The following is a 12,206-nucleotide window of genomic DNA, read 5'->3' as shown; positions in this document are numbered from 1 at the left end:
CAAAAGATTGAAAAGTTTAAGGTGGTCGAATACTTTTGCTAGGCACTGTATCAGGGGTCGGCAATTAAGTTTGGCTGCTGGGCAGATATTTTCCAAGCCATTACATGGCGGGCCAGGAAAAAAAAGATCTGTTTTCGAAAATGAAGTGGATTGCTACAGTCTAGTATTGCTACAGACTAGTAGCTCTCCAGCCCAGAGGGTTGTTAAACCCAATTGCAGAACAGTTGATCTCAAAGCAGATAAACCCAAGAAGAAAGGAAAAAATACATAAATAAACACACTGCTCCTCATGCGGGATCGAACCCGTGTCATCAGGGTCACGGTCCAATACACTATCGATGCACCAGCTAGTGAATTGGGACATGGTCGGGGAAAAATGCCCTTATGAGAAGATAGGGAGCCCAAAAACGGGTGATCGCGACAGAGAGACAGGGGAGGTATGTAAACAAAAGCTCACCAGAGAAGCGTTTTATGTTTTTTTTTTTTATCGTTCATTATAGTGACTCATGTCTGCTGATTGTTGGAAAATCTGCAACCAGCTCCTGACCTTAACTATAAACAAAATATGATTTAAACAGGCAGATTAATGTCTGGTAGCTTGATAAAAGTTACCTGAGAGCTCAGATCTCTTGGGATGCCCAAACTTTCGAATGTCAGCGTCAGTTATCTGTACTGTATATCTATGGAGGGTTCAGGTGCTCCACTAGCTCCACTGTTCAGACGCGCATGTCCTGCTGTGCACCTCTCAGAAACACCACCAATATATAAATATACTGTAATGAACAGGACATTATGGATGTCACCATCTTTCTAACTCTCTTCCTCTTACTTTCTCTCTCTTTCTCTCTCTCTCTATCTATCTCTCTCTCTTTATCCATTCTCGGTCCTGCCTTTTCTCTGTTCCCCCTTAATGTGGCACGGCCCTCCTCACTGTCTCGCTTTCCTCTCTGCTCCTCCCTGCTCCTCCTATCCCTTCTTCTTTTTCCTCCTCCCTGTTCCTCTTTTCCCTTCTTCTTTTTCCTCCTCCCTGCTCCTCCTTTCCCTTCTTCTTTTTCCTACTTTCTGCTCATCTTTTTCCTTCATTCCTTCTTCTTTGTCCTCCTCCCTGCTTTTCCTTTCATTTCTTTTTCTTTCCGGCCTTATTATACCCTCTTTGTTCCTCCTTTCTTTTCTTCTTTCCTCTCCTCTCTGCTCCTCCTTTCCCTAATGCTTTCTTCTCCTCCATATTCATTCCTCCTTCTATTTTTCTCCTTCTCCCTGCTACTTCTTATCCTTTCTTATTCTCCCTGCTCCTTCTTTCTCTTATTCTTTCTCCTCCTTTCTGCTACTCCTTATCCTTATCCTTTCACATGCTCTCTTTTCCTCCCTTCCTTTATCCTTTTCCCTCCTCCCTGCTCTTTATTCTCATATCCTTTCTCCTCCTCCCTGCTCATTTACCTTTCTTTTTTCTCCTCTTCTCTGAGCCTCCTTTCCATTATACTTTCTCCTCCTCCCTGCTTATCTCTTCCTTTATCCTTTCTCATCCTTCCTGCTCATCCTTTCCCTTATGCTTTCTACTTCTCCTTGATCCTCCTTTACCTTATCCTTTCTGTTCTTCCTTTCCCTTCTACTTTCTCCTTCTCCCTGCTACTCCTTATCCTTTCTTATTCCCCCTGCTCCTCCTTTTTCTTATCTATTCTCCGTGCTCCTCCTTCCCATATCCTTTCTTATTCTCCCTGCTCCTCATTTTCCTTATCCTTTCTCCTACTCTCCACTCCTTCTTTCCATATCCTTTCTTATTTTCCATGTTCCCCTTTCCCCTTCTTCCTCTTCTTTCTCCTCTTCCCTGCTCCTCATTCCCATATCCTTTCTCTTTATCTCTGCTCCTCATTCCCATATTCTTTCTCATTCTCCATGCTCCTCCTATTGCTTCTTTTTTCTCCTCTTCCCCGCTCCTCCTTTCCCTTATGCTTTCTCCTCTTCCCTTCTCCTCCTTATCCTTATACTTTCTTGTTTCCCCTGCTCCTTATTTCCCTTCTCCTTTCTCCTCCTCTCTGCCCCTCACTTACCTTCTTCTTTGTCCTCCACCCTTCTACTCCTTTCCCTTGTCCTTTCTTATTCTCCCTGCTTCTCCTTTCCGTTTTTCCTCCTCTTCCCTTATACTTTCTCATCCTCCTTGCTCATCACTTCTTTTATTCTTTCTCATCATCCCTGCTCATCCCTTCCCTTTATCCTTTCCTCCTCCTCCTCCTCCTTCTTCTTCTTCTTCTTTGCCCTCGACCCTGCTCCTTCTTTCTCCTCTACCCCTTTCCTATTCCCCCTCTCCTTTTCCTTTCCCTTCTAATTTTCATTATCTCTTCTTCTTTTTCCTTCTTCTGTTCTCCTCTCTCTGCTCCTCTCTCTGTGTCTCTATGCAGGACTCCAAACGCTTCCTCCAATGGCAACCCTGGTTATGAAAGCCTGCCTCTGAGTGACAGGCCGTCCCCACCCCCCTCTGTGAGTTCCCCTGTCTCTGTCAGTTCATCCTCAGTTTCATTCTCATCGTTTTTACTCGTTTCTGACTGTCTCTCCGTCTTCTGAATGAAGAGCTGCTGCCTGTAGAGGCCACTGTTTCGCCACTGTTCTCAGATTTAGCTCACTGAAATTTCCCAAACTGTTCCTGACTCACGTTTAGTGATAACTCCACGGCAGATTTCTGTGTGTGATAATCTGAAATTAGAGTAAAATGGAGTAAAAAGTATTTAAAAAAAAGACTATAGCTTGAGTTCAGGGCTACTATTTAGCAGTCTATCACAGTTTACTCATCTTTAATACTTTATTTAAGTTAGAGTTTACAGCTGCACCATATAGTGGTGTGAAAAAGTGAAAAAGTGTATGCCCCTATGTGATTTCCTATTATTTTGCATATTTGTCACTCGTGAATGTTTCAGATCATCAAACAAATGTAAATATTAATCAAAGACAGCACAAGTAAACACAATGCAGCTTTTACATGAAGTTTATTATTATTAAGAGAGAGAAAAGAAAAAATCTAAACCTACACGGCCCTGTGTTAAAGTGTTAAAGTGTTAAAGTGTTTGCCCCCCAGGTAAAACAAAACTACTGTGGTTTATCACACCTGAGTTCAGTTTCTTTAGCCAAACCCAGACCTGATTATTGCCACACCCTTTTTAGTTCTCAATCAAGAAATCACTTAAAAGGGACCTGCCTGACAAAGCAAAGTAGACCAAAAGATACTCAAAAATTCAATTTAATTCAATTCAATTTTATTTCTATTTATAAAGGTTGTCACAAAGCCGCTTTACAGGAAAAACAGGTCCACGCCTCTTATGAGCAGCACCACAGAGATGCCAATTTTATGGTGACACAATGGCAAAAAAAAAAAAAAACTCCCTTTAAGAGGAAGAAACCGTGGAAGGAACCAAGACTCAGTCCGAGGAACCCATCCTACTCGGGTTGACCCGCTCAGTACAAACAAATAAACATCAACAAACAAATAACAGAACAAAACAACAGTACAGAGAATTAATGTGTACTATGGATAATATAACAGGTACTAATTTATGAATATATAAATGTGATGGACACAAACTATGGAGCTATGGCTCATATAGAAGCAGATTCTGAGTGTGTTAATGGTAATCAGTGCAGGGTTGCAGAGCCGGAGAACAACACAGCGGGCAGTGGAGAGCCAGGCTGGGAACAACAGGGACAGAGCATCTCCATACATGTAAAAGAGATAAATAGAGAAAACAGAAAGGAAAGAAAGAGAAACAAAATATCATGCCAATATATAAAAGGAAATTAAGGAATGAATGAGAAAGAAAGCACATTAGATCTATCAGTCTGGAAAAGGTGACAAAAATGCAAAAATAAGAAAGTGTGTGCATATCCAAAAGTCACAGCACAGGACATCAGCTAATTAAGTGTTACAGGTCATGCTACAACTTCCACAACTAAAACATTAGGATAATCTGCCTTTTTAATATTTTAAATGACATATTTAGCAGTAGCAGATGATATCTGTCCAATATCATTTATCTTACTCCACTCTTTTGATAGACTCACAGCAGACATTATTAATAAACATGACATGTTAGATTACTGATATATAAATACAGTTCTAGTCACAAGTTTGAAAACATTCATATTATGAAGACAAAAGGTGCTAAACAAACTAGAATATGTTTTATACATTATATTTTTTAAGCCCTATCTGGACGGGATTAGTTTCTCAGGGGGACGTCTGTGAAAAAATTCTTGCATCCGGACTGCAATCGAAAAAACAGGAGGACCAGTGAGTTTTTTGGCTTTCTTGGTCACGTGACATCACGTTCAGTAGCTCCTCCATTTCCACTCCCTGTTGTGTTTACCTGTATCTCCATGGAAACACGCACCTAAAGTGTAATTACAGGGCGTTTCAGTGGACAAATAGCTAATTTATTAAATGTGAGGTGACAAAACTCAGAAATGTGGATCCGAATGGGACTAAAATTACCAGAGGACCACAGAGTTCAGCGAAAAACTGTAGATAATTCAGCCTGTAGTTTTTCTCAGAGGACATCTAAGAAAAACACATATATGGTCGTTCCGGACAAGAAATAAATCACAGAGGACCCCCATAAAAGAGAAACTTACCCCAGTATCCCCTGAGAAGCTTATTCCTTACGGACAGGGCTTTAGATGACAGCTTTGAACATCTTGGCTGGATTTTCTGGGTCATTTTTTTGAGGTAGAGTCAAGATTCAACTTCTCAAGAGTTAATAACTTGAATTTCTTGTTTCTTAATGTGTTTGAGAGCATCAGTTGTAAAGTTGTGAAGAGGTAGAGTTGGTCTAAAGTGAATAGCTCTTTTTGAGTAATGTTCTAATCCATATTATGGCAGAAAACTACACAACTAAGTAAAGAAAAATGAAGAAATGAAGGTCAGTCCGAATCCTTTGAGTCCAGTCAATCCGAAAACTTTGAAAGTATCCTTAAGTGCAGTTTCAAAGACCACTATGATCGTTATGATGAAACTGGCTCTCATCAGGACTGCTCCAGGAAAGGAAGAGTAAGAGATTTCTCTGTTGCACAGGATAAGTTCATCAGAGTTACCAGACTCAGAAACCGCAAGTTAACAGCCCCCCAGATAAGAGCACCTAAATGCTTCACAGAGTATTTTGGTTTGTTTAAATTTGCAATGTAGGAAAAAAAATAAGATTTGGAATGAGAAGGTGTTTCCAAACTTTTGACCAGTGCTGTTAGTTTATCAAAATATATTCAAAATATATCAAGAATGTATGACATAAAATAAACAGCTTTGACACACTAAATTACACTAAGTTTATCAAACATTTCTTAGTATACTACACAAAAAATCCTATTTCTCTTTCCTATTGGCTCATGGTATCAATTATTAGCATAATAGGTGTGCCCCCCCCCCCCCCCCCAGCCCTCACTCTTCATCAGTGTGTAGTCTTCCTCACAGGGCTATCTCCCCTATTCACACAGTCAGAAATCTGCTGCAGCTACTGAACCAACAGGTAGAAAACAGAGTAAAAGCTACAGAGACCCAATAGAAATCCATCACACCTCTGTTATTGAATATTTTTGACAGTCTGTTCTTCTTTGTTTAATATTTGCTGCTTTTCTCTTTTTCTTCTCTTTGCATCGCTCCTCCTCCTCTTCCTGCTGGATCCGGATCTGTCCGCATCGCTCCAACCAATCAACCAATCGCGGCCTTCCCGAAGTACAGTACTCTCCCAGCATGCTGACGGGCTACGGGGGTAATCAATCACACCCTAACCACGCCCACTCCAGGAACCTGTATTCGCACTAATTTTTATGTACAGTATTAAAAAAAAGAAGCAGATGAAATATAACAGATATTTAGTTTTCATATGGATACGGATATGGACGGACACTTTAGTGAAACCAGACGAGCGTAGATGTTTGTGAGAGCAGATGCGCCGAGCTCTAAAAGCACTTAGCCAGAACAGACTGGCGCTCTGATTGACAGATATTAAAATTATAGTCTGAGATGTATAAGCCACCACTGCCCCCCAACCCCCCCCCCCATCCCAACCCATCTGTTTAGTGTCGTTGTGAACATTTGCCGGAGGGCGGATTTGGGATGGTGTGGGCGTTTCTGTAGTATTCTATATATTTTTTAAATGTTTTACCACTTTGTTTTGGAGTTTTTATAATATCGTCGTCACGGAAACACTTAGAAACAATGGCACAAATTCTTTGTATGATTATGCAGCTCGTCGGGCACTCTTTATTTCGGTTCCGTTTCTCTTTTTTAAATATTTGACTGTACCTTTTTTATAGGTGGCAATCCTGTATAACCTTATATACCCTCTGATACTATAAATATATATATTCACTGTAAATGATGACGTTTGAGTGTTGATGCACTTTGATGATTTAAAAAAAAAAAAGAGAAAAAGAAGAGGCCTTACAGTGTCTCTCAAATATAAATAAATAAATATATAATAATATATAATTTATCTGAGAGGGCTAACACTGGCCAGCCTCTCCACTGGCTGCTGACTGGGAAAAAAAAAAAAATATATATATATATATATATCGAAGCAGCCGAGCAATATAACCTCTGTCGCTGACGTCCCAGACAGCGGCCTCAACGTACACAGCAATAATACATCTTTACTCCTGGCATATTTCTGCACATTATGGCATCGCTCCAAAAAACTGAAGCTCCCTTCCTCTCATTTCTGCAGATAGAAGAGGAAAAAAGACTTATTGTGTTGACATTATTAATCAAAACGTCTCAACCTAAAAATTAGCCAGTCTATTGAGAAATTAGATCATTATTTTGTTATTTTGAGATACCAAAATAATATCGGGGAAGAATAAATCAGACAAATTGCAGTTCAAAAGTTCAATTATAAGGCATTATGGAAATAATTCATTTCGTAAGCAAGGTTATTATATAAAAAGTCATTATTTTAAAGGGGACATAGCTTGCAAAAATCACTTTTGTGTTTTTTATATCTCCACTTGGGTCTCGATTGCCCTTATAAACATTCCAAGCATGAAAAAAAAAAACAATCGATCCATTTTCCATGAATCAGCTGAAAGAGTGAGAGTGTGCTAACAGGATTCATCATATGCTTCTATGAGCCCGTTGTTTGGGTGGCTCCCTTATTGTGACATCACAATAAGGAAAACTGTATAGATCCACCCTGGCTCCACCCCGAACCCGAAACCCCACCAGAGCCTCTTCGGTCTGCTGGTTAAGAACCGAATACAGGACACAGTAAGACTTTGTCTGAGGGAGGGATCTGTACTGTACTGATCTACTGTCCGTGGCAAAATAGCAGAACGTACACGGGGCGTGTCCAGCAACCGCTTATTTGCATAAAAATGGGCAGGGTCCTTAAACGGCTGAATCTGAAAGGGACTAAAACTGGTGGTGAGATCTCTTTATGAGAGAGTGATTTTGTGCAAAGAATTCAAAAACATTTTTACCATTTCTGTGTAAAAAGAAGTATATTATATTCCCTTTAAGTAAGATAATAAATAACTTTTCAAAAAAGACAACAAAGAAATTAATTTTATTGAGACACAGGTCAACACAATATTAACTTTTTTTTTTATTTTGAATCAAATTAAGAAAATATATATATATATATATTTTTGAAAATACTAAGTCAAAATTTGGATAAAGTAGGTAATATTTCAGAAAATAAGGACTGATTACTGATGGTTTTTAATAAAATGCCATTTTCTTCAAGATTTTAAATCAAATTTGATTTAAAAAATGTAAGTAAGCAAACCTATGAACACATTTTTGCTTGCAAAAGATTTTTTTTCTCCTCTATCTGACAGTAATGATGAAACCGCCAGATAAAACGACTGTACAGCACACGGTCAGAGTCAGAACAAAAAAAGCTGATTGGAGGAAAGTTGTGTTTGCATGTATCGGTGCAGGTAATGGATTATAAGAATGTTCCCCTCAGTGAAGTGTGTGAAATTTGCCTTATCTGTGATGTTTACTGCACGACACAGTAGATATACAGTAGATGTACAGTAGATCTATAGTAGATGTACAGGGGATAAACAGTATCTCAGTAATAACAATAATATCCAGGCTCCGCCCACAGATGATACTGCTGTGATGTTGGACAGGCTGTGCAAAGTAGAGCTCGGCTCAGGTAAATCCCTACATTTACAGTCTGTAATTCAGTTCAGATTAATAGTTCAGCATAAAGTTCTGCAGCTGTTTTACTGCTACTAGCTAAGCTAAGGCTTAGCCTACACCCAGACCAACATAGCACTTAATTACGGATCTAGTAATTTTAATTCTGGGAATTCAACTCCACTCCTAAAGTGCCAGTGGATTCTAATAGATATAGGTGTAGACAGTTTGGGTACATGGATGGGTGTAGGTATGGATGATGGGTATAGGTATGGATGGTTTGTGTATGGATGGTGGGTTTAGGTGTAGATCAAGGGTGTCCAAACTTTTTTTGTTGGGGGCCAGAAGGAGAAATATATTTGAAGTCACGGGCCACACTCTGTAATAAAACAAATAATGAAATATACCACTTTAAATAATACATTTTCCTGATTATTTCATTTACACACCATTTTACTTGACTCACTATCTTTATCTATCTTTGACAGTGTTGTATAAACTAAGATTTTTCAAAGTGATGTTTCATTTCATGATGTCTCTTAATATTAAACTCCTTAATTACGGCAACTTTTAGATTTTTTGGCCTATTTTTCTGCGCTAGAAATGCGCACCCTCTCCGCTTTTAGACTCTTTGGCCCGTTTTTCTGCGCAAAAAATGCGCACTCTCTCCGCTTTTAGACTCTTTGGCCCGTTTTTCTGCGCTAGAAATGTGCACTCTCTACGCTTTTAGACTCTTTGGCCCGTTTTTCTGCGCTAGAAATGTGCACTCTCTACGCTTTTAGACTCTTTGGCCCGTTTTTCTGCGCTAGAAATGCGCACTCGCTCCGCTTTTAGACTCTTTGGCCCGTTTTTCTGCGCAAAAAATGTGCACTCTCTCCACTTTTAGACTCTTTGGCCCGTTTTTCTGCGCTAGAAATGCGCACCCTCTCCGCTTTTAGACTTTATTACTCTGTTTTTCTGAGCTAGAAATGCGCATTCTCTCTGCTTTTAGACTCTTTGGCCCGTTTCTGACACCTAGCGTTCAAACTTTGAATCTCACATTATAAAAACCTGCTTAACAGCGGGCCAACTTTCATTCTATTTCTAAAATACCTCGCTAGCCGCTCCAAAAAAGGAAACGGGCCGCAAATGGCCCGCGGGCCGTAGTTTGGACACCCCTGGTGTAGATGGTTTGGGTATGGATGATGGATATACAGTTGCAAGAAAAATATGTGAACCCTTTCGGATTACTTAGATTTCTGCATAAATTGGTCATTAAATGTGTTCTGATTTTCATCTACGTCACATCAAAAGACAAACACAGTCTGCTTAAACTGCTCACAGTCAGGGGGCCGGGGGGGGTTTACGCGTGGAGAGAAAAAAAAGTCACAGCACACCATCATCAAAACCTGTGAACAACACTGTGAAATATGGTGGAGGGGGCATCATGGTTTGGGGCTGCTTTGCTGCCTTTAGGGCCTGGCCTCATCAACAGAAAAATGAATTCCCAAGTTAACCAAGACATTTTGCAGGAAAACTGTCCACCAACTGAAGCTCAACAGAGGATGGATGATGCAACAGGACAACGACCCAAAACATAGTAGTAAATCAACAACCAAATGATTTCAACAGAAGAAAATACGCCTTCTGGAGAGTCCTGACCTCCAGAGAGCGATTCACACCAGATATCCCAAGAATATTATAGCTGAACTGGAGGAGTAATGGTCCAAAATTCCTCCTGACTATTGTGCAGGTCTGATCTGCAGCTACAGGAAACGTTTGGTTGAAGTTTTTGCTGCCAAAGGAGGATTAACCAATTATTAAATCCCACATACTTTTCCCCCTTCACTGTGAATGTTAGCATGTTGTGTTCAATAAAACAATGCAAACATATATATTTTTTGTGTGGTATTAGTTTAAGCAGACTGTGTTTGTCTATTGTTGTGACTTAGATGAAGATCAGAACACATTTAATGACCAATTTATGCAGAAATCCAAGTAATCCCAAATGATTCACATACTTTATCTTGCAACTGTAGGTATAGATGGTTCGGATATAAATAAATATGGTTATAAATAAGGATATTGGGTATGGGTATCTGGCCTAAAGTGAGAAATCAGTTTAATGTAATATTCCCATATTGTATTATTGTATAGTACTTTAGTTAAAAACAGCTCATTTTGAGGCTCAGTAGCTTTTAAATAAAGATGCCAGTAATATAATATAAAGTTATAATCTGCCATCTCTGAACACAGCAGCAGCTACAGGAAGGGTGGACGGCTCAGTTTTAGGCCTTGTTGTTGAATTTAATGCACTGTGAAAATGTGATAAATGTAGGTAAAGTACAGGAATTTTAATAACATTCCCGCAGTCTTATTCACTGAAGTGTGTATGTATGTATGTGTGTGTGTGTGTGTCTGTATGTGTGTGTGTGTGAGATTTTTTACTGCTTTGTGTAACGGGTTTTAAAAAACACTGATGCAGAATTTGACTGGGTCAGCCATTTCTACTCCCTGACCTGAACTGCCTTTAGTTTTATAACTTCTATAAAACGAACAACATGAATCTGTTCGGTAACAAAACGTAGCTTTTTTCGTTCTGACCGCCGCATTCTAACTCGAGAGCATCCACCCTAATCTGCAGGAATGTGCTAACTCACCTGAGAGAACTGTAAAAAGGGCAAAACACTATATGTGCGTGTGTGTGTGTGGGGTTTACATGAGATGTTGTGTGTATATATATTATATATACATATATATGCTCCATTTGCCATTGCATTAACCCCCCCCCCCATCCTTTCCCCTCTGGATCATGTTAATCCTAAACCCTGCGTTTCTATGGTTTTATCTGCTCCTTTTGAATGGCATCCTTTTCCACTACAGAGTCTAATACAGCTGAAATAAAGTACAGTGCTAAAACTGAACTGGCCTCCTGTCTATGGAATTTTTGTGGGAACTGTGGAGAGCAGGAGTCTCGTTTAACACCTACCAATTTCCTCACTGTATATGACAATGTATTGTATGGTCATATGGGACAGTTGTGGTGGAACAATGTATAATAATATTGAAATATAGGACAGTATATGATGCACGCCACTTCGGAAACTGGTCTACACAAGAGTTTTCCAGCATAATAACGACATAAACCTAGTTGAGCACCTGTGGGGCATCCTCAAGCTGAATCCACGGCCTCTATGATGTCATCATGGAGGTGTTACACTGGCTTGAAAATGCTTTACCTAGAACTGTGCATGTGGTTCTTCCATTTCTTCACTATGTTGTTCACAGTGGAAACTGACAGCTGAAATCTCTGACATAGCTTTTTATATCCTTCCTCTAAACCAGAGGTATTTCATTAGAATTCAGTACGGTCCAGTTGGAGAAAATTTTGTCAGTCCAAGGTCTGGATCGGCACCATTTTTAACTTGTGTTATGATTCAGTGCAATATCCTGTATATACGTATGTGTCCTGTATACTATATATATATATATATATATTATACAGGATATTGCACTGAAAGTTAAAAACAATGTGTGGCGTAAGATCACGCTCTCCTCAGCCAATCAGATTTGTGTCGCTGCCCCAGGTAGTGAATTGGGACATGGCCGGGAAAAACTAACTTAGATGTTTCATATATGTATATATATATAAATATATATATATATATATATATATATATATAAATATATATATATATATATATATATATATATATATAATGAGGTTGTTTTAACTTCGTCCCAATTCACTACCTGGGGCAGCGGTCTGCACAGATCTGATTGGCTGAGGAGAGCGTTTAGTGATCTTGGTCTGTGAGTTTACTGTGCCGCAAAGCACGTGCACCGTAAAACACAAGAAAAGTTCAGCCGCTTTAAATAAACACTGTCAGAATTAATCCTTCTCAGTAGTTTATCGGTTTGGGTCCGCATTGGACAATGTCTGGGTGCAATGACTGCAATGAATGATATTTAAATCAATTAAACGACAAGAGTGCCCAGATTTATGCACCCGCCTAATTGTGTTTAGAGAATTATTGCACACTTTATACACTTCCATTTCATTCATTCATTCTCTTCTCAAATATCACTGTGTTCATCTGCT

The 12,206-nt window shown here is 39.4% G+C and overlaps 1 protein-coding gene across 6 annotated transcripts in view; it reads left to right on the top strand.

The window, feature by feature from the left end:
* Positions 1 to 11,028, top strand: part of ttyh1 (tweety family member 1) — a 64,244-nt gene extending 53,216 nt beyond the window's left edge. For 2 of the 6 annotated variants that reach the window (XM_022674018.2, XM_022674015.2), the window contains 2 exons: positions 2,397 to 2,475; positions 5,717 to 11,028. In XM_022674018.2, coding sequence (XP_022529739.2) covers positions 2,397 to 2,475; positions 5,717 to 5,800 — 163 coding nt within the window. In that variant the 3' untranslated portion in view covers positions 5,801 to 11,028. Of the gene's footprint in view, positions 1 to 2,396; positions 2,476 to 5,711 lie in introns of all 6 variants that reach the window. The other 4 variants (XM_049480400.1, XM_022674021.2, XM_022674020.2 and 1 more) reach the window with 3 other exon arrangements.
* Positions 11,029 to 12,206: the final 1,178 nt, after the last annotated feature.

Source organism: Astyanax mexicanus, chromosome 6 (genome assembly GCF_023375975.1).
Source record: "Astyanax mexicanus isolate ESR-SI-001 chromosome 6, AstMex3_surface, whole genome shotgun sequence".
In the NCBI taxonomy this organism is placed as follows: domain Eukaryota; kingdom Metazoa; phylum Chordata; class Actinopteri; order Characiformes; family Acestrorhamphidae; genus Astyanax; species Astyanax mexicanus.
Note: the sequence above shows the minus strand (reverse complement) of the source record. Positions and strands in the feature narration are given on the sequence as shown.